Consider the following 23,798-nt stretch of genomic DNA (forward strand, 5'->3'; position numbering starts at 1 on the left):
TTTCTTGGGCTAATTTCTCTCTAAATCATTCCTGAAATTTCTAGGCAACATGTCAGGCTGCCCTTGTCACCTTATATTCCAGTCTACCTGTCTTTATTTTCTACCCAGGCAATACACTGTTATTTCCTTACCTGTGAAACTTCAGGGGCAGCTTGGATTCTTCATTGTTCCCACTTTGTTGATCAGCAGCAGAGGCTCTTGCTATTTTTTTCCACTCCATGCTTCTTGGCTATTTTTTTCTTTTGAGCACTATAATCTCTTACCTTTGGTCTCTTTTTCTGCAGTTAATCCTTTTCCCAGTTCTGACATTAGTGTTCCTAAAATACTATTTTCCTCTTGTTACTTTTCTGCTCAGGGCCTTCGAATTAACTTCCCATTGTTAGACAAATCCTTCAATCAGACTTTCTGCCATCTGACTTTACCTTTTCTGTTCAAACTTACCTCCTGCAGAAGAATAGATGTCTAGACTGTCTGAATGCATGTTCATTCTATACACTGAGAGTATGCCAGTCAACTAATTTTTGTGAAATATTAGATGGAGTGTAAAGAAGATGATTGAGGCGCAACAGTGTGATGAAGTGACTTTATTAGACATTCAGATTTGGTAATGATTGAATGCTTTTAATTGAACATTTAATGTTTCCATGGGAAAGAAAAAAATGGAGTATTGACTCTATACAAAAAACATTTGATACTGAGTTCATTTGCATTAGAAGAATTTCATAGTTTAAGACTTTTTTTATCTCTACCTATTCCTAGCATATTTTCTTTTCTTCTTAAGTATAACTATTTCTACCCAGGCATCTATGAAAAAAAATAGTTATAGGTTATTGACTTTTATATCTTTACCTATTCCTAGCATATTTTCTTTTCTTCTCAAATATAACTATTTCTACCTGGACATCTATGTAAAAAAAAATAGTTGTGGGTTATTAGACTAATTATATGTTGTCATTGTTAATTTTTCTCGGGCTTTATCACAAATTTTTAAAGCTACTTTGTTGTTAAAGAATTACATGGATCTGTCTTTGGACTTTGACAGTTTTTAATTTTGTGTCCCTTTGTTAAGATTATATGTTACAAAAAAATTGATAAGCCTCTGCAGTGGGGAGAAGCCTGTATTGAATCCTACCTTCTTTAAATACTAAATCTTACACAGCACTTGTCTTTTGAAGATAAAAGATAGGTATCATAGGAACTTCACTAAAAGCTGTATTTATCAGTGCTAAACCACTGCTCTTTGAATGATAGACTTTTTACATAACTTACATTTTCCAGAAACAGATGTCTTGTCCACTCCTCCTAGGGTTAAAAATATTGCCTTGTCAGTCAAGTGTAGAGTATACCCATGTAAATAACATGCTTTGTTAGGTGGTTGATTTGGGAAGCTAAGTAGCACATTCTTTTAAATATATGAGACTTGTATTTTGATTCTTTGATATATAAGGTTACCAAAATCAGTACCATATGATTGGAATTGACCATTTTCTGCTTATTAAAGTTTTGGTGTGATAATAGTTATTTGATTATTGCATTTGCAAATTGTACTTATAGAATTCTGGCCATACTTGTATTATAAACATGTTTATAAGTTATTTTGTATATATATTAAGGATATGTAATAAAAATGTATTTATTTAACTTAGCCTGTACTCATGATTATTCAACTTCCCCTTTTTATGACAGATAAAATAATTTTTACTCTATACGATTGTTTTCATACTCTTTAGTAAAACACTAGTTTTCCGGCTATTGCAGTGTCTGAAGGGAATACAATATCCATCTAGTTTAACGAAGAAAGCATGAAGAGAAAAAGTGTAAAAAGTACCCTAATCATAACCTAACTGGCATTATGTTATTAAGGACCCAAGGAATTTTATTGCATTTTACATTTTAGAGATTCATATCTTTGCTGGCTTTTCCTCCCACACTAAGAACACTGCCAATATCTATGTAGTACTGCTTTTTAAAAGTAAAATACTAAAATGATGCTTAATTAGTTGGAGGTTTCATGATGATCTATGAAAATTCAAATTGATAATTTGAATATAAAAACAATATGGTCTTTAATTTTGAAGAGTGAAACTAGAAGATGAATTGCTATAGGATAGTACACTTAAATGCAAAAATATGTTTGAATAGTTTCAATGGAATTTGGTTTATCTAACCAAACATAGTCTTTTTTCCTTTATTAGCTCTTACTATTGGTGATATGAGGGAAAGGATCTAATTATAAGTGATCTCTAAGTTCTTTTTCTTTTTTAGGGGAGAGATATAGTACCGTGTTTCCCTGAAAATAAGACATCCTCTGAAAATAAGACCTAGCACATGGAAAGATAAAACATCCCCTGAAAATAAGACCTAGCGCAACTTTGGGAGAAAAAATTAATATAAGGCACTGTCTTATTTTCAAGGAAACAAGGTAGTTTGTCTTCTGTTCTTGGGCTATACTTATAAAGGGTTTATAAAGTTTTTGAAAATCATGTAAAGCTTTTAAAAATTATGAGTTCAATTCTTTTAATACTATGTTCACCATGGAAGAGTTTGGTAATATATACTGATTTATTTAAAATAAATAGAAATCCACACAGAAGAAAATCAAGAGTACTCTCAGGCTGTCTTCAGTTACCATTAAGCAAACTTATTTTTAGATAAGTTTACTTGTTGGATATACGGTCTGGGGTTACAAATAGACTAATGTTTTACAAGGTAAAACTGCTACAGGGAAAAATCTGTATGTCAAGTAGAAGAATTGTTGAATCTGAAATATTTCTTGCATAAGTCCTTGTTGAAAACACTTCTGAAATGCTGTCCATTTTTCTGACCTGGTACGGCATTTTTAAAATTTAGTTTGGTTTGTTTACACCTTTTAAAGAGATTATCTGTCATCTTTCATTAAATATAAATTTATCAATGTCACTTTCAGAACTGTACAAATACTCTCAAGATTTTTTTGTTTCTCTAAACTAAATCTCTGTTCTTTAAAATTTACTTTGTTTCCTTGCTCCTAATCTCTCTCCCCTCCCACCCTTGAATCTGGATAGCCAGAAAACATATATTTTAGGTATCTTATAATGTATAAGATTAGTGAATTCTGTATTTACAATAAAAATCTTTAAAGTGTTTACATGATTATAATTAGAATTTCCTATAAATTCAGGATTGCTGGATGATTAAACTATGTCTAGGGAAAATGTCAGTGAAGTCTTTTAATAGAGGTGACTTAGATTAGGAAAAGGGGAAGACACATTTTGTTGTTGACTTTGTTCAAATTGATTATTGAGTTGTTTTATTTTTGGTTATGGACAAAGCAGATCCAAAAAACCTAGCCTAAAAATATCCTTATGCATTATTAAAAGTGGTAGTAATAAAATGTTCATTGGTCGTAGGAAAGAATCCCACAAGCACTCAAGATTGACATAACCTTTAACAAAGTGAAAAAACTTGTTAGAATTACTGATTCTAGGTTCAGATTTATGTCAAAGCACTTTATGATACCAAAATTAGTACATCTAATTTTTTTGGAGTATAAAATGTCATTTTTCAATAAATGAACTTAAATGAGATGTTTGAGGGAGTTATTATTTGAGGCAAGAATTTGTGCAAGTTTAGGATTCTTTGGGTTTGGTAAAGTCCCTTTTTTCTAATTAGCATTATCTCTTTCACCTGCTTTTAGAATCATTTATTCTATAGCATGTGTTTGAAATTCTACATAGTAATTTTTAAAATTCAATAATCTCTCTATTCAGGTACATCATTCCTAAGACAGTAAAATACCTTGGAATTTGAGTAACATTTTTTTCCCTTGGGTGAAGTATTTCAGTGCCTAATCTTCACACCATTCTTCTAAATTGATATGGAAATCACTAATTATCCTCCTTAAACAGTGGGAAAACTGAAGCTCTGTAAAGTTAAGCCCAAGTTCACAGAGTAATAAAGGCGAAAGAAAACTGTGAATATTCCGACTGCTGATCCCTTGTACTTCTATTATTCATATTAACTTAAATGCATTATGGCATTTTAAAATTCATGATGTCATAATGTTGGGTCTCCACTGAATAGGGTTGTATAATGTTAATTTTTTAAAGGAAAATTATAAACCCAGGTTTAAGTAGCAAAGGGATTGAGTACTGAAGTATTTTAGAGATCAATGACAGTACTTGTAAATAAATTGACTTGCTAGTGCTGTCATGTTGTCCTAGACAGCTCTGGTTAGAAAAAGTGTAGAAAAAATGCTCTAAAGACCCATAAAACAGAAATGGACCATTAAGTTGGCACTAAGCTATACCACAATAAAAGTCATTCATACATATGCTGTTGTATTGTACAATACATTACACACACTGGAAAAGGGTGACAGGAATTTTCAGTTATGTATTTTAGAAAATTGTTCTTTTTTTTTTTCTTTTTCCTTTTTTCTAATGTTTATCTGAATATAAGACCTATAAAACAAGACAGGGAAGCATTGAGCACTCAGTCTTTTCATGCCCAGTATCCAAAAGTCAGGCTTTTTTTCCTCCTGTTGTGATGGTAATTAACAGAGCATTGGCTTTTCAGATGGTGCCAATCCTGTGATGAGGCACTTGAAGAGTTTGAAGATTAGGGCATGTGAAATATGGAGCTGGAAGGAAACATGCTGCTATTCCATTGGAAGCAAAAGGGAGTGTAGGCCCATAGAATACTTCTTCCTTGCCTTCTCTACTTACATCCAAAACCTATAAAGGAAGAGAAGAAGCCTGCGTGTCAGACATGACTGCTCAAAATAAAGCTGTGTACACATAAAAGGAAGCCTGCAGTTAAGTTCAGTTACAGTACACCATCATGACCATACCTTAGCCATTGCTATTTTCCTTAAAACTAGAGGCCCAGTGCATGAAATCTGTGCATGGGTAGGGTCCCTAGGCTTGGCCAGTGATCAGGGCCAATTGGAGTCTTCCCTGGCTGCTGGCTGGGGTCTTCCTTCATTCAATGCCACCCTCTGGTGGTCAGCGTATGTCATAGTGGTTGAACTCCCAGTTGGTCGAACTCCAGAGGGGACACTGCATATTAGCCTTTTATATAGGATACCAAATAAGTATTAAGTTCATGCTAAGTGTTTATATACTTGTGTATGTACATACATATACTTATAATAATTTAATCTTCAGAGGAATGGTGAGGTAGGTAGCATTATCCTTAGACTGCTTAAATAACATGTTCAAACTACCGTATTTTTCGGACCATATGACGCACTTTTTCCCCCCCAGAAGTGGGGGGGGAAAGTCCCTGCGTCTTATGGTCCAAATATAGCCTACACATATACTTTTAAAAAAAAAGTTTTTTTACTTGCCCGGCTCTGTGTGGTCTCTGTGTGCTTGCCCGGCTCTAAAATGGTTCTAAATGCTGTTGTTTACTTTACAGGGTTGATTACATGTGTTTATGACTGTGATGTTGGGTTTTAATGCACATAAAATATTTTAGGACACTATTTGTTTCAGAATCTTTTTTTCTTCATTTCCCCTTCTCTAAAAACTGGTGCGTCTTATGGTCCGGTGCGTCTTATGGTCCGAAAAATATGGTAGTTAGTAGGTGTAGTCATATATTAGGTTACAAATGCTCAGTTGTAAAATGGGGAAAACAACATTGACCTTCCAGCATTGTTCTCAAAATTGGTGACATCCAGCTCTGTCTAACACACAATATACAGGACAGCTTAGTAGCAAATTCACAATCAGTTCCATTGATTCTGGAAATTTTCTCCAGTCATTCCTTTTTCAACCTAGAGTTCTATCTCTCTTATATGGAAGAGAGTCTCTTTGTTAGTCTGTGCCTGCTGACATTTCACCAAATCTGACAATCTTACTACTAGGACTATTTGTTAGGAAAGTTGGTTATACCTCATTTGTTTAATTCATTAAGCTCTTCAAAGCCTCAAACACCTAAATCTATCTCTAATCTCATTTAAAAACATTCTTGGAAGAGGTCCAAGATGGCAGCAGCACAGGTGATGCAGCTCACCCTCAAACAGTGGGATTAACAGGCTGCCAATACACACGTGCCCTGGGTCACCACTCCCAGAGCCCACTGTTACTCATGCACACGGGGCTACCTCAGAACCCACGCCAGCCAGTGTCCCAGGCACCTATCCCATGCTCCAGTGTGCCTTCCCAAACTACGTGGCACACTCGGTCAATGGCTTCTGTGTAAGGCCATTTTTTTAAGATTTGGAGAGAGGGAATATGCTAATTGACTCATGCCCTCATAAAGATGGCAGCACCCACAGCCATAAGATGGTGGTGCCCACTTCCCTCGGCCCTGCCTCATCCAGCTGGAGTCCCCCAATCCCCTCAGCCCTCAGGGGAAGGCAATTGGGGGCTATTGGACCAGCAGGGGAGGGCAGTTGGAGGCATTCAGGCTGGCAGAGGAGGGAAGTTAGGCGTCAATTAGGCTGGCAGGGGAGCAGTTAGGGGGCTATCAGGCTAGCAGGCGAGTGGTGAGGAGCCAGCAGTCCCAGACTGTGAGAGGGATGTCCCAGATTGGAGAAGGTGCATGAGAGGGATGTCCCAGATTGGAGAAGGTGCAGGCTGGGCTGAGCGACACCACCACCACAAACCACCCCCCCACCCCCGGTGTACAAACTATAAACCAGGCCTCTAGTTCATATAAATTCAGAAATACAAGCACAATGAGAAAAAGAATATGTCCCAGATGAAAGAATGAAACCCAAAGTAAAAACAAAACACCCTAATGAAGTGGAGATGAGAAATTTGATAATTCAAAGAAAAAGTCAAGGATGTTCACCAAACATGAGAATAGAAGTGAGAACTTCAGAAGAACTTCAACAAAGAGTTACCAAGTATAACAAAAGAGTCTATCGGAACTAAAGAATATAAAATAACTGAAATGAAAAAATACACTAGGAGGAACCCACAGTATATTAGATAATACAGAAGAACAGATTAATGACGTGGAAGACAGCCAGTTAGAATAGCAAAAAATTTAAAGAATCATCTAAGGGATTCTGGGACATCTATTCAAGCACATAAACATTCGCATATGGAAATCCCAGAAGGGACAGAAAATGTATTTTAAAAAATAATACCTGAAAATTTTTCTAATCTGGGTAAGGAAAGACATCCAGATCCAGGAATCACAGAGTTTGAAACAAGATTAACCAATACATATTGTAATAAAAATGGCAAAACTTGAAAGAGGGAAACAATTAGTCAAAAAAAGAAAACCCCAAAAGGTTATCAGCTGATTTATCAGCAAAAACTCTACAGCCCAGAAGGGAGTGGCAGGACATTTTTAATGTACTGAAAGGAAGGAAATCCACAACCTAGAATACTCTCCTGGAAAGATCATTCAGAATTGAAGGAGGGGTAAAGAGTATCCCAGACAGGAAAAAAAGTAAATGAATTCATAAAACCACCAAATCTGCTTTACAAGAAATGTTAAAGGATCTCCTTTCAGTGGAAAAGAAAAGATAACCAGAAATAAAATGTTTGAAAGAAAGAAATCCCGTGTGAAACCATTGTGCTGTATGCCTGGAACTAAAATAATATTGTGTGCCAATTATACTTAAATAATTTTTTACAATAAAAGTTAAGTAAGACCTTTTCTCCCTTGGATTCCATACTTATCACTGACATTGCCCTGTTAATAGCTTTCCACCTCTGGTCCCTTTTCCTCTACCTGCTTACTAAATGTAGGAGTGATTCAATATTCCAACTACAGACCTGTTGTTACTCTTCTTTAATAATCTTGTCCACTCACATGCCTCCAACTATCGCCTCAGTAAATAATTCTGAAGTATTTAACTGTAATAATGCATTATTGCAGATGAAAGGGGCTCTTGAGATTTGGTGCTCCAAGCTCATAAAGGAGAAAATCACTAAGGCATAAAGTAAAAGAAAAATTACACTTGTTGCTACTTTCCCCTTAAGTGGAAACTAGGTATCTCACCCCATTTACTAAACAATTTACCCAGAGACTGCTAATTTAAAATATCTCTATTTAGGCTAGATGCAAACAAGTTTTTTATCTTTTGTTGACTTATGTGTCTTCGTGCAGTACTATGTTTACAGTTATTTTGACTGGGTAAGGCAAGTTTCCCCCATTCACTCAAAATTTTTTCTTGGTTATACTTACATGTTTGTTTACTTTCCTAGAGAATTTGATAATTGTTCCCCACTCTATGAAAAAAGGAAAATCTCAAATGAGATTCTGATTAGTAGTCATTGAATATAGAAAATAGGGATCTTTCTATATTTACCTCAACTATATAAAGTTAATTATTGTTTTCAATTAACAGAGAAGAAAATTGAGTTCTAGAGAAAGTTCAATGACTTCTAAAAGTCACACAGCTAGTAAGTGGTAGCACCAATAATGGAACTCAAAGTTGCATCCCAAGAGCAAGAATTTTGTGGCATTCATGACACCCCTTCATCTGAATAAATTTTTAGAAGGCAATATAAGAGTTGAGGTCATTCAGAGAGCATTTTTTCTGGTTCCATGGAACAACAGGGACTGAATATTTTAAGCATATATATATATATATATTTATATATATATATATATATATATATATATATATATATATATATTTATTATTATTTTTTTTAATCTGTGAGAAGGGAAAGAAGTGTTGGCAGTTTTTCTCCAAAGTACTCTCCTGTAAACTGCCAGAAAGAAGGCACTGGAGAGGAGGAGGTACCAGCTTGACGACATACCCTCTAGCCAAAAAATAAAAATAAAAATAAAAAAAGGAATAAGTGAAGAGAGTGGAGGTAATCTGGAAGCACAGACTAATCTTGTGTACACTTATGCAGCTGCTCCCTTTTGTGCTGCTCATCATCCATGGTACGCCAGATAGGAATCAACCTTTGTGCCAGACGTTTGCTTGTACTCCCACTGCATAAACAAGAGCACCTCATTTTCCAAAGGAGTCTTCTTAATATTTGCCATGAGTCTTCATTACTAGCAAGTCCAAATCTCAATCTTTAAACAAGTATGCATTGGAGAGCAAGCTTTTCTCTTGTTTGAGTTGCTTTCCTATGCTAAGTCAAGTAGTAAAAGAAAATAAAATAATAGGCTTTCTCAACATCTAACATGCTTCATCCCTGTGTGGCTGAAGCCTCAGATGGCAGTTAAGCTTTAATTAGAGTACAGAATGGGCAATCTAATGTGACAGTTTTTAAAAAGTTTTAAATCTAATGAGCAATTTATTGACTGATATTTTCAATAGAAAAAAAAAAGACTTCAGTTGTGGATGTTAACAAACCAATGTGAACTGTTTAAGTGTGAACTTCACTAATCTTAACCATGCATGCCCTTAGAAAAGGAATATGTATGAAAAATTTAAGTGTTGATGTTTTTTAGATGTGGACTATTTTCTCCACCATTTTCCTGTACTTTTCAACCTGCTGATTTATACTTAGGAATTTCTAATGTCTAGCCAACATGTTCTCATAAACACTATTCCTGTCTTCCATTATCTTGCTTGTCTGTTGGATATTCTTCCAGCAAGTAGTAAAGAAGTTTGCTTCTGAATATGTAGCTAGTCTCTCCAACCATCAATACATTACTATTAGTGATCCAAAATAAGCACTTCCATCATCACCCATAAAATAAGTATTTGAGATTATGCAATCATAGTTTAGAATGAGTGATTATATCATCTGTAACCAGTTGCCAATAACAAAAAAATATATATGATAAGTCCATGAAGACTTCCATTCCAAATATATCTAAGTGGCAATCTGAATACTTATATGAACACTTATTATATATAAACAGTAAAGACTCGCAAAGGCTTTTATCAAATTTACCTGTGCTTTGTAGTATCAGTGTGCCAGCCGAGAGAAAAAACATAGCATTTGCAAAATGAATCATTTTGTATGTCAAAATGGCTAATGTAACATAGAACTAACCAGAATACTGACTTTTTAAAAAGCAAGCATATTAGAATATGTGATCTCACGTGGTAAAATGTATTCTAATACAGCTATTGATCAAAATATTTATGAATCATCTCTTACACTAGTAAAATCACCTTAATTCTGAGGCTACTCTAGAATATCTTTAGTGGTTTAAAATATACCAAAGTACTTCATCTTTTGAGGACAACAGATTTGTTTAGGAAAAGCCAAAAGTCATTAACAGAGCACTGCCTATTGCCGAGTTCAAAGTTTTAAATTCTGAGAAGTAAAAAAATAAAAAGGAATCCAAAACTCAGTGAAGACTGGCAAATACATGTTTGGATGATAGACTAAAAGCACTCCTTGTGGGAAAGCAGTTTGCTTATTTTTATTCAAAAGATATAAGCAAGCACCAGTACAAAGAAGCCTTCAATTAACTAAAGACTTCTTTAAAGACTTTAATATCTTATAGGACTAACTTGTAGCTTTGAAATTTTTCTATTGTATTGCTGTTTAATAATCTATTTCTTTCCTCTCATTTATATTATCTCCTACCTTTAGTTTATTCTTTGGTTTATTTTCTAATGTATTATCGTATATTTATTTTCTAATCTGTCCCACAAGCTTTGCTATTGTTTTTCACTATCCCTCAGTTTTGGGTATTTTCTTTTAAACTTCCACTATGACTCCTTTAAGTTATTTAGCAATTTATTACAAATTTGACATTTGTAAAACCAACCAATGTAATACACCATATTAACAAAATGGCAGATAAAAATCATATGCTTATCTCAATTGATGTAGCACAAGTATTTGGCAAATTCAACATCCATTCATGATAAAAATTCTCAGAGGTGAGGGGATAGGAGAGAGATTAACCAAAGAACTATATGCATACTAGAGGCCCGGTGCACAAAATTCATGCATGGGGGAGGGGGAGTCCCCTCAACCCAGTCTGCACCCTCTCCAATCCAGGACCCCTCGGACATCCCTCTCACAGTCTGTGACCACTGGCTCCTAACTGCTCACCTGCCTGTCTGCCTGATCTCCCCAAAATGCCCCCTCTGCTGGCCTGGTCACTCACAACTGCCCCCCTGCTAGCCTGATCACCCCCAACGCCTCCCCCTGGCCTGATCACTCCTAACTGCCCCCCAGTTGGCCTGGTCACCCTTTATTGCCCCCCCTACCAGCCTGGTTGCCACCAACTGCCCCTGCCCCCCACCAGCATGGTTACTCCTCACTGACCCCCTCTGGCGGCCTGCTTGCCCTGAACTGCCCCTCCCCCCACACACACCCCCGCCAGCCTGGTCGTCGCCCCACACAGTTCAGTTGTTTGGTCGTCCCTCACTAACCCCCCTGCTGGCCTGGTTATCCCATGCAGACTATTGGTCATCCGTTCGGTTGTTTCAGTTGTGATGGTCACTTAGGTTTTTATATATATATAGACTAGAGGCCTGGTGCATGAAATTCATACATGGGGGGAGGGTGTCCCTCCGCCCAGCCTGCCTTTCACAATACAGGACTGCTGGCTCCCAACTGCTCACCTGCCTGTCTTTCTGATTGCCCCAACTGCTTCTGCCTGAGACCATAAAATTAGAAGAAAACACAGTTACCGGTAAATTTATTGACATTGGTCTTGGCAATGATTCTTTTTGTATTTGACACCAAAAACAAAGTCAGCAAAAGCAGAAATAAACAAGTGGGACTATATCAACCTAAAAAGCTTATGCACAGCAAAGAAAAACATTAAAAAAAAAAAATGAAAATGCAACTTATCAAATGGGAAAAAATATTTGCAAATCGTATATCTGAGAAGGGTTAATAATCAAAACATATAAAGGATTCATACAATTTGTCTGTAAAAACTCCAAACAGCCCTGGCCGGCTTGGCTCAGTGGATAGAGTGTCAGCCTGTAGACTGAAGGGTCCTAGGTTCGATTCCAGCCAAGCGCACATGCCTGGGTTGTGGGCTTGATCCCCAGTAGGGGACATGCAAGAGGTGGCCAACCAATGATTCTCTCACATCACTGATGTTTCTCTCTCTCCTTCTCCCTTCCTCTCTGAAATCAACAAAGAATTAAAAAACAAAACAAACAAAAAAAAACTCCAAACAATCAATGAACCCTGTCCATCTTCCAAGGTTTATCCTTCATGAAGCCTTATCCTCTCCATTCTCTGCCAACTTCCTAAATTCACATGCAAGGTCCCCCATTTCAGAAACCTTAAAAAGGTAGCAGATCTCCCTCAAGGAATTAAAGATCATGAAAAGGCAACCTACAGAGTAAGAAAAAAATACTTGCAAATCATATGTTTGATAGGCAGGTAATATCCCCCAAAAATAAAGATCTCATAAAACCCATCAAGAAAAAAAATAAAAGACAAGCTGATTGAAAAAATGAGCACAGGATCAAATAAATATTTTTTCCAAAGAAGACATAACAAACGGCCAACAGGTTCATGAAAAGGTACTCAACATCACTAACATCAGGGAAATGCAAATCAAAACCACACATAATAAGATGTCATCTCAAACCTTATTGTGGGGGTTTTTGTGAAGGTTTGGCTGGAGAGGGGGCAGGAGCAGGGTGGAGAGGGTCAAAAAAGACATTTGTAATACTTTCAACAATAAAGTTAAAAACAATGGCTGTCATAAAAAAGACAAGAGGTAAGTATTCATGAAAATGTGGAGATATGGGAATCTTTGTGCACTCTTGGTAGATAATATCAATTGACGCAGCCACTCCAGAAAACATGACAGTTCCTCAAAAAAATATAATTTGCAAGTATTTTTCCTTTCCGCTGTACACTTTAAATTAATAGAATATTAAATATCAATCATATCTCAAACAGAAAAAAAACTACCCTCACTAATTGTTTGATCCACTCGGAAAAGCTTGTTAATTATGTTACAGTGGTCCTCCTTATCCATGTGGATACATTCCAAGATCTCCACTGATGCCTGAAACTGTGGTTAGTACCAGACCCTATATATATTGTTTCTTCCTATAAATATATACACTTCACATCTTCTCTTTGGAATATCTAAAATATCAGCATCACTTCTCTTGCACTTTCAGGCCATTATGACGTAAAATAAGGATTATTTGAACACAAGCACTGAGATACTACAACAGTGGCTCAGATAACCAAGCTGGCCACTGAGTGACTAAAGAAAGAAGAGCCATCTATGGTACGGTGTGGGTATGCTGGACAAAGGGATGATTCTAGTCCTGGGCAGATGGAACGGGTCAGAGATTTTATCACACTATGCAGAACAGTGTGCACTTTTAAATTTACAAATTGCTTATTTCTGGAGTTTCCCGCGTAATATTTTCAACTGTGGTTGACCATGAGTAACAGACAGCAAAAAGAAAATTTGGATAAGAGAGGAACTACTGTATTCATATCTATGCTACCCTTGCTAATTTTTATCTATATCAACACTATAAGTATGTTAAAGTCCCCAGAAAAACATCTGGCAAGACAAATCAGGAGAAGAAAACATTTTGAAAATTTAAGACAAATGAGAAAGTTACTTAAAAAAAATTTTTTTTTTTTTTTAATATTTATAAATTTCTTCTTCAGTCACAATCAGATGCCAGATCGATTCCCAGTCAGAGCACAAGCCGGGGTTTGGCTCGGTCCCCAGTGAGGAGGGTGCAGAAGGCAGCCAACTGATGTTTCCCCTCTCACATAGGTATGTCTCTCTCTCTCCCTCCCCTCTTCTCTCTCTAAAAATCAATGAAGATATTTTTTTAAATCATTCCACAAATATATCAGATAATATGAGTAGTTATAAGGATGTATTTTTTATGGAGATCAGGAAAAAGGTCAGGGCTAATACGTGTTGATATGATATCAGAGAATATGTAAAATAGAAGATACAAATTGTAAAAAATAAATAATAATAATTCTTGATACAAGATACAAATTGTAAAAAATAAATAATAATAATTCTTGAATATGTATGTCAACAAAAGCTACTGCTGTTCTCAACAGCCTCGCTGGCAACTTGCCCAGTCGGGCTGCTCACCTGCTGACCTGCCAAGACTATTATTTGGGGTAAAGGTGGCCCCATCAGACCAGTCACAACCCCCTGCTTCTCACTCTTCGGGAAGATAGAACACCTCTGTAGAGGGCATTTATGGAAATGAACAAATTACCATATAGAAAATAAGGAAATGGAATAGAAAGAAATTAGTGAAGTTTTAGGGTGTGAAAGTACTATTTCATAGATGTCTAGATTTTTCAAAGTTTTCATCTCCATTTTCAGTAGGGCTCCTTCTTACATTCCATTTTTGGGATGCTGCATGAGGTTTAGCTGCACAGTGGGAGCTCAAGCCCCTTTCTAAGTGTAAATATCTCTGCCTTCAGTAGCAGCTCTGCAAAAAATAACCTCCCTGAACCGCTGGAACAAACTTCAAAAGGAACTTCCACCACTCACCTGGATACAAGCCAGAGGCTCATTTGTCCAAATCGAATATCCACCAACTAAATAGATCCTCTCATTATGGACAGCAACTCCAGATTCATTTTGGCCTAAAGTAAAGAGAAAAAAAAGGGGAAAAATAAATCCCTCTCCTTGCATGTTTTAATTAACCCTTTTGCCCCTGAGAGATACAATATGCCCTGTGGTGGACTTGCATACTCCACAGGATTTCTGCAGCAACTAATCGCTGCCTCCCACGACTCGGAGGGAGAAATGAAGCACCATTTCTCAGCAAATGAATCTGTATCAGATCAGAACCAGGCCATACCACTGGTTAGCCAAGTTAGTGAAAACATCATAAACTACAGTAAAAATAAGCCATCGAGAACTACCAGTATCATATTGTTACACGCCATACATTTACAGTAGCAGAAAAAAAAAGGTATATTTTAGAAATTCAAGAAACCTCTTGTACTACAAATGCTTTTAAGGCAAGTGCTTACATTTGTAAAGTAACAGCTGCAACCCCAAGAAACCAATAAAACAGAGCCATGCCCCTAGCGTGGCCCACAATGAAGACAAATAGCAAAAAAGGCAGTCACTCCCCTTCCTCTCTTTACACACACAACAGCTTTAAGACTGTGTTAAAGTTTGTGAGCTGAGACCAGCCGGGATGGTCCCTAGATACTGACATGCCAACATGATGAAAGGTCCCTTCCCCGTTTAAAAAAGAAGACAGAATAACTCACTACCACATATTCCTCCCTTGAGGCCATCAAAGAGTGAGACAGTCTCTTTTATTGATGGGCTGACACAGGATTGACTTGGGTAATAAATAAGCTGGGTCCTGGAGCACACAGATCCAGGGACCCAGGGCTCATGCACCTCTACAGCAACTTGGACCAGAGTTAAGTACTGGTAGGTGGGCCTTAAAAATCAGTTTTTCAAAAAAAACAAAACAAAACAAAACAAAAAAAACAGAACAAAAACAACAGCTCAGTGCAAAATACTTGAGCCTCTCCCAGTAGCTATGTATGCCCTCAAGGGTGTTTCCCCAGCAGCAGCAGGTGGCTGAGGGCCCGCTGGGCATACTAAACCGTCTCCAAGCACTAGTCCTGCCCACCATTCTGAGTCTGTGATTTTCCTATTAGCAGAGCACCCTGGAAGGGATCTGGTCACCTGTGATTGTTAATGACGCTGCTGACAAGGGAGAAATAGTGTTCAACTCCAGAAAGAAATGTCTCAGGGGTAAGCTGTTCACCGCTTCCCTTTCATTCCCTTTCGGGACAAGGATGGCCCATACCTCGTCCTGCCCTGTGGTAAGGCTGGGATGGTTGTGTGTGCCCAGAAACACTGCCAAACCCCTAAGCTCACAACTGCTCAAAGGTTTAATCTTTAGGAGGAAACAGCCAGAAACAACATTCAACAGTGACAAATAATGAAAACCATGGAGAGACTCCCAACTTGCAACTGTGCCCTGCCAGCTTTCCTGACGGACTTCTCTCCTCTCTCTGACACCAGAGCGCACTGATGCAGATGGTCACTCCAACTCTGGCCATCCCGCCTCTCGCTAAGTTACTCCCCACCAGAAGGTCTCCTCAGTGTCTGACTGTGGAGTAGGAACTGATGCCATTGGGAAGGATGTACCCTGACCATGAATGACTGTTTTGTTTTGACAAAACATATTTCATGTTTTGCTATATGAAATACAAAATGCATTATAGCAGCAGTGAAAAAGCAAAAAATAAAAAAAAATAAAAAAAGGAAGGAAGGAATGAAGGAGGGAGGGAGGGAGAAAGGAAGGAAGGAGGGAAAGAAGGAAGGTAGAAAGGTAGGAAGGAAATGGCGACTAAAATTAATGAGAAATAAAAAATGATTTGCTTCTGTAAAGAGTCATTAACTCTTTCTGCACCTGGTTCCTCTATTTGTAGTCCAGTTCCTATGTGAATATATTGACAGTAATGGACTTGACATGGCTCTTAGCCACATGGGGGCACACCCAAGGGTCAAACTAGATGCTCAGCCACCTGACGGGGTAAAGTTTTATGAGATAAAGAATGTGCACCTTTCCAGTTAATAAAAGCAAGTTGTTCTAGTGCCGTGTACTCAGTATATTTAGAGAGGAAGCTTCCTGAATCTTAGCTTTTCCTGATTTAACAAAGGGACTTGCCAGTCAACAGGTTGAAGTTGCAGCGCGTCCACTGGTCGGTGTCTATGTTGTAGGAGTCTATGTGCCGCACCAGGATCCGGTCGTTGTTGTAGTCCAGGTCATTGCCTCCGAGGACATACAGCTTCCTGTGGACGGCCGCCATGGAGTGGTAGACCCTTCTCTGCAGCATGGGGCTGCGGCTTATCCACTTATTCTGGAAAGAGGAATTCAGGTGAATTCTGTTAATAGCAGAACTTCCTGGCAGAGAACAGCTGTGCCTCGTTAGCGGTGGGGCCCTAATGCTTGTCAATCACCTGTTTAAATGTCGTTCATAAACTCTGAAAGAAACGGGCTTCTTCCCTGAGAACAAGGGCAGAGACACCCACACAGTGCAGCTCTGTTTCCAATCACATAAGGCGTTTCCTCTGGTTTAGGTTGCATTTCATAGGGCCTTTCTCATTTGTAAGGGAAGGATAGGAAAATATAGAAAGTGAGAGAGTTTACGTATGCTAATTACCTAAGAGTGAAAGTGCATGGCTAAGTATACGGGCTAAGGTGGTGTGATGATTAAGAAACAGGCTCTGGACCTGGAATACCCGACTTTATAATCTGTGTGTAACCTTGAACAATTTACTTGACCTCTCTGTGCCCATTTCCCCATTTGCGAAACACAGCAGCTCAGTGCAAAACACCTGAACTTCTGTCACTGGTGATGCCCTCACTGGTGCCTCCTCATTGGGGCAATAATAGCCACCTGCCGAGCCTGTTGTGGAGGTGAAATGAGCTATCACACACACAGCATTTAGAACAATGCCTCACACATAACAAATATCCAATAAATATCCACTTTTAAAAAAGCATTGTTTTAATCACCGACTACCCCCAGCCCCTACCTAAGCTAGGGTGAGGGTGGCTTTGCTGTTCTTCTAAGATTAAGCTCTTGAGATCAAGATGCAAGCTAAGATTTGGTTCGGCAATGAATCCCTTCATTGCCTTTTATCGGCCTCCTTTAATGTATTTGCAATCACATTTTCTGTCAAACTGAGAAAAGTTATTTCTAGGCATGTATTGGTTTTTGTAGAAGGCCAAGGTTTATATGATAATTTTAGGCAATATTTGGTTCTGGGTTACTCTTAATAATAAGAAAGATATGCTCAATACCTCTTACAATAAGGCTCCTATTTAAAATATAATATAAAATTAGATGAAAATAAAATATGTCTAATTTTATATCTCAACTAAGTAATTGACAGATAAGTAAACATAACCATTTTTCTTTCTACATAAACCAAAACATACAAGAACAACCAGATTCCTTTTTGCCAAGGAAAATTTTGAATTTGACCAGAAAAAAAATTATATGATGTTTAGAATACATAGAATTTCAATAGTTCACGAAGCTGTAAAGGAAAAAGAAGAAAATGTTTTTTATAATATTGAGTATTATCTAAAGGTATATGTATCAGCTTATTTCTAATTTCTCTTTTAAAGATACATTGAAAACAAAACAAAACAAAAATGAAAGTGGTTTGTACAATTTGAAAGGCTTGCATTTATCTGTTTCTCCTTTTTTGTTGTTTTTAATCCTCATCCGAGGACATTTTTCCATTGATTTTTTAGGAAGAGTGGGAGAGAGAGGGAGAGACAGAGAAACATGTTGACTGGTTTCCTCTTCCAGGACCCAGGCCAGGGAGAAGCCTGCAACCAAGGTTCCTGCCCTTGACCGGAATTGAACCTGGGACCCTTTGGTTGGCAGGCCACTGCTCTATCTGCTGAGCCAAACTGGCTAGGTCTGCTTCGCCTTTTTAAACATGTCGTACTAAGAATCTCCTTCCAATTAAATGTCTTCTTTAATAAAATAGTCAAACCTTGCTTTCAGGTATTCCACTAGTAAATATCTTTAATACATTACGTGGGAGTGGCTTTACCTCAAAACCCTGATGACACTTTCCTTAGGATGCTTTCTATGAAGCAACCCTGTGTAATGTCAGAAATGGGTGTCTGCATTAGCAGTCCGGTCCCCAGCCATAGGACTGTGGACTCCATCTGGTTTGCAAAGCCTGCCTGCATCCCCTGATTACATCTTTAGCCTCCTTCACTGCCGTGCCTGCCAGGTGAGCCAACAACCACTGCAAAGGCAAGGAAACAGAGAGGCCTGGCGGGGTCAATCCTAATAAGCCAGCACGTGAATACTAATCAGTGCTGGGGAAGCAGAGGTCACCCCAGCCTGCCTGTTGGCAGGTAGCGATGTGCTCTGTGGCAGATGGCAGGCATTATCGACTCTCCACAAAGGCCTAGCAGTGAAATAAGCACCGGGGCTGAATGATAGCGTTATTGAGATTCCGAGCAAGATGCAAGCAGATGTGATGCTTGCCAGGACCCACTGTAAACAATATGCCAGCAGAATTCTTAAAAAGAGCATGTGTGTACAAACATGAGACAGAAGTCATTTGAGAAATGTTAACGCCTTCTTCCTCTTTAACCACGTGTGCACTGAACTCAAGCAACTGCAATTAATGATCTCTCTTGAGACAGCTGGCCCCCATGTGCTCTCTGAAATCTACAGCTCCTAATGACATCAGGAGACACACTTGCAAAGACAGAAGTACCTTCGTTAAACTCCGAATTAAGTAATTGTAAAAATAAAAAGACTCCAAATGGACTGAGGCCACTTTGGACACATTTGATGGCTAATCCCAAATTGGACAGCCAATGCCAACCTGTTGTTTCATGTTCCAGTATTTCCAGCAGACAAATATTAAACCCCCAGGTGAAACCATTTGGAATATTGTCATAATCATGAAAAAATATTGGCATGACCAAGATCATAGAAATAGCAAGTTTCAGCATATATTTGCTAAAGTCACAGGTATTTTAGTAGAAGAAAAGAGAATAAAAAATAGTTCTTTTCTAGGGAGTGGAGAAGTTATGTGTGCATAAGTGGCAGAAGGAGGGTCAGGCGCCACCATAAAGCTTTCCATTCAGGCCCCAGCTATCAGATGAAAAACAAACTCGTCAGCCACTTCTATGTTGGACATGGCCTGGACCCTGTTCTAGGACATTTTGGCTACATTGAGTTAAATTAAAGTCATTACTTTATTTTGGAATAATGAAACCCTAAGCAAGCCCACCCCCGTTGCCCATGATAAGCCTTCTAAAAGGACATAGCAACAGGACAATCTAAATCCTTTCTTTGGATGCCTCTAAATATGTACAGCTACTTGAGATTATGGAGATACCTTCCCCTTTTTTCTACATTGGACAAAACTCTAAAAGAGTTAAACACGTTGTATAGAATAAAACTGAAGGAGCTGAAACTTTATGAGGAAAAAAAAGCAAAAAGCAGTTTATCCAGATGCTTCCTTTTCTATATAGGTTTAAGATGCGCGCGCGCGCGCGCGTGTGTGTGTGTGTGTGTGTGTGTGTGTGTGTGTAGACTTGGCATTCCAACTACTAATTACTGTAGACATCTTTTAAAATTCATTTTTACTTAAGGTAATGAGCTCTTCCTATAGGATTCTTACCTGGTTAGGTTCATACACCATTAGTCTATTCTGATACTGTGCGGTGTTAGTTACTCCACCTGTAATGGATTAACACGTGTTAGAGCTTTCATGAATAAGAAATAGGATATTCCAACATGAGAACAAGATATAATTAAAGAAAAATTAGCTACTGTTGAGAATCTGTTTGTATACCTTTACGGTGAACCTATGACATAAGTGAGAAGCTTATTTTGAAGCAGTTTCATTTTCAAGAGACATTTCAGAAGCAATCCAGTTGAGAGCAAGCAGCAAGTATGCAGAGATTAGCAAGAGATCCCCAATTCTGGCAAGCTGCTCAACATGGCCAGAATGAGGGGAAATAAGTAAGAGGGAGTGGGAGTGAATACAGCACACAGACAAATCTCTGCAATTTATGCCAGGAACATAGTTCTTCAGAAAATTCTTGTCTTTAGCTAAATTGACAGTTCTACATCTCTAGCCTTCTATATACTAACACAGCGATATCCTCATATCTCTTTAGAAGAACCATATCTAAGAAAAGACATTACTTATAAAAAGAAATCTAGCTGTGGCCAGTATGGCTCACTTGCTTGAGTGCTGTCCCATGCACCAAGAGGTCACTGGTTCAATCCCTGTTAGGGCACATGCCCTGGTTGCAGGCTGGATCCCCAATAGGGGGCATGCAGGAAGCAGCCAATCTATGTTTCTCTCTCTCTCTTCCTCTCTCTCTGAAATCAATAAAAACATTATTTTAAAAAAGAAATCTAGAACCAATGCTATCTAATAGTATATAACAAGACTCACAAATGTTGAGTCACATATGAAATTTTAACTTTTTCTAGTAGCCACATTAAAAGTAAAAACAGTGAAATTAAACCAAATATAAATTTCATTTTATTAAAAATAGCCAAAATATTATCTTTTCAACATGATATCAATGTAAAAAATATTGACATTTTTTTTCATATTAAGTCTTCAAAATGTATATTTGACAAAGCCTATCTCAATCCAGATTTAGCCACATTTCAAGCAAGCTACAAGTGGCTAATGGCTATCATACTGGACAGCATACTTCTAGAGCACAGTTGCTGCTGTCCTCAACTTTTTTTTCACCCCTCTTGAAAACTGCTTAGATTAAAAAACAAAAAACAACACACACACAAAAACTGAAACCTTCTGCTTAATCAAGAACAACTAAAAAATCCTTACATGTTTAGCTAAATTTCTCATACTTCTTTTCATGTTTGTGGTATACACTGAGCCCTAAAAAACACAGGAATACTTGATTCTACTTTAATTTTTACCATTAAATGGAAAAGCTAAAAAACAAAACAGCAAAAAGAAAACAATATACTATCAAATGTTAGGTAATAACAGAAATATAAGTACTCCCCCTCCAATTCTATCTTTAAAAATATTGCCTCACACACATTACTAGATACTTGTTTTTAGCTAAATTGACATCCTTATTTTAATAAGTATCACAAAGAAGCAGCTACTTTTGCAATAAATATCTAAAGTTGAGCTAGACTAAAAAGTTTCCTATTGAATTTTTTTGAAAGATCCAGAGACATGGAAGCATGAAATAGATCAGGAAGTGGGGAGAAGGGCGAGAAGAAATTAACCAAATAATTTATATGCATATATGCATAAACCATGGACACACACAATAGTGTGGTAAAGGTCTGGGGAACAGGGGGTGGTGGGAGCAGGGGGGGAGGGAGTCAATGGGGAAAAAGGGACATCTGTAATACTTTCAATAATAAAGATAACTTTTTTTAATGAGTACTGTTCCAGTACTGTCCAAGACAGCCATATCCCTGTCAGCCTGACTATACACATGCTCCTTCCTGCCTCTAGGCCCCTAACTTCCCTTTTCATAGAGCACACATTTTAGAAAACTTGTAATTATAAATTCATTCTCTGTCTCCATAAGATGTAAATCATTTAAGAAGCTTCTTGCACGTTTTAGACTGAGGAACATCTTCCTCCAAGACCTGGAGCTATCCCGTTGAAATGTAATCATCAAGGCAGACAAGGCGCCTATCTCCCATTTTCTACGGAGGGTAGGAGCCTAACTTCGGGGGTGCCAATCAGCAAACACAAATGTCCCAAATACAGAGAGAAACATTTACCAACTCAGGGTTAACAGAACGTGCTCAACAGATCACATTGATGAGCCTTCCTCCCAAGTCCCTCGGTACTTTTCCATGAGTTCACCCCTCTGCTTAAAACCCTCTGGCCTCTTATTTTTCAGAGGAGTTGATTTCAGAATGCTTTCTGGTCTCTCTCCACTAGTGCAATAATAGTCTTAGATAAAGTCTTCTTTGTCTGTTTTACTTTGTTCATTATAACTTCTGCTTTGAAGGTTCAGATACTTGGAATAGGTCACCACCATCAACTCCATCGCAGGTGTCAAGTCAACCAGAATGCAGAGAGTTAGTATAATACATAGCCTTCAACTGAACTGAAATAATCAATTAATACTAAGGATACGTGAAGGGCAGGGAACCTGTCCAGGCCAGTCATTATTCTCTCATTCAACTCCAGTAAGGAGATTACATCTTTCATGTAATTGACCATGGCTATTATTAACTGAGGGCTTTTTATTTTTGTAATTCTCTCTGAAGCTTGCAACCACTTTTTAAGCTCAATGAAAGATTTGTCCAAGGAGGAAATGCAAATAACAGAGAGAAATTAGCTTCCTGCCCTCAAAAAAAAAAAAAAAAGTCTTCTTTGTGTTTCTCATTGAATGTCTCATTTTAAAAATGAAAAGAAAACACACTTGAGAAAGCTGAGGCTGAAGTGCCTACATGGAGTGAAAATGCAACGCAAAATAAATACAGCGTATGTTTGGTTTTTCCTGCCAACCTTCCTTTTCTTATCTGATTAAAAACTGAATGTCCAATAATTCTTTCTACACAAGAATAATCAAACCTATTGAGACCTCGCAAGTCTTCAGTATGAAAATGATTGCCAAGTTTTGATCTGGGCCATAACCGCCAGATTAATAGCCAGCTCACCCGTAATCATTTCTCCAAATGAGAGGGAACAGAGGGTAAGGCTCCCACCCACTATTTCAAAACTCTGATGGTTTACCTACTTGCTTTAGAAATATGGGACAGAATTAATATCTACTGCCGTAAACTATCTGTTTATGACACTATTTGAAAATATTTACACTACTGTATGCACCAAACTCTGCCCATTATAGATTAAATGCACCACCAGTGGATTAGAATGTAGCTATTACATCCTCTCTTCGAAGCAGGGCACACAGTTTATCTTTACTCTCTTCAGAATTATTATTTACTGTCTTCCACAGATGCATCAGCTGCAGTAAAATCTGCACTCAGTAATTAGATTCTTTACCCTTACAAATTTTCACTCACACGACAATGTTTAGAAATGAGATATTGGGTTACTAGTTGGGAATAGAGACTTAGTTAGAATAGAAGTCCTAGTTAGTTATCTGGTTGATTACCTCTCGAATGCTAAACCACAGGAGGCGCCTAAAAAGCTGAGTGCTGTAACTTTCGCCAAGTCAGGACTGCAAGGGGAAAACCTTAGAAATTGGCTTTCTTGTGTTTCCCTTTGAAATCATTCACAAATGAGCACATAAATAAAAACAGTTCCTTCTCAGTACAAAACATACGTTTCTTAAAAAGCCCCCAAGTTCTCCGTCCACATGTCTCTGGCAGCGTTACTCCTTGGCAGAGCTTGGTCATTACATTCCCTTCACATAACCCTCCTCACGTTCAGATTCATCTGCTGAAATGAGATGCTGAGGATTTGCATACAGATTTGACTATACA

General features: G+C 37.9%; 1 protein-coding gene across 4 annotated transcripts in view; it reads right to left on the reverse strand.

The window, feature by feature from the left end:
• Window positions 1-3,804: 3,804 nt before the first annotated feature.
• The window catches only part of KLHL32 (kelch like family member 32), a 169,073-nt gene continuing 149,079 nt past the window's right edge, over window positions 3,805-23,798 (reverse strand). For all 4 annotated transcript variants that reach the window (XM_036415116.2, XM_045572696.1, XM_045572695.1 and 1 more), the window contains 4 exons: window positions 20,002-20,060; window positions 16,499-16,691; window positions 14,344-14,438; window positions 3,805-4,715 (listed from right to left, as the gene is read on the reverse strand). In XM_036415116.2, coding sequence (XP_036271009.1) covers window positions 4,554-4,715; window positions 14,344-14,438; window positions 16,499-16,691; window positions 20,002-20,060 — 509 coding nt within the window. In that variant the 3' untranslated portion in view covers window positions 3,805-4,553. The remainder of the gene's footprint in view (window positions 4,716-14,343; window positions 14,439-16,498; window positions 16,692-20,001; window positions 20,061-23,798) is intronic.

The sequence above is a fragment of the Pipistrellus kuhlii genome, unplaced genomic scaffold (genome assembly GCF_014108245.1).
Source record: "Pipistrellus kuhlii isolate mPipKuh1 unplaced genomic scaffold, mPipKuh1.p scaffold_m20_p_5, whole genome shotgun sequence".
Classification (NCBI taxonomy): domain Eukaryota; kingdom Metazoa; phylum Chordata; class Mammalia; order Chiroptera; family Vespertilionidae; genus Pipistrellus; species Pipistrellus kuhlii.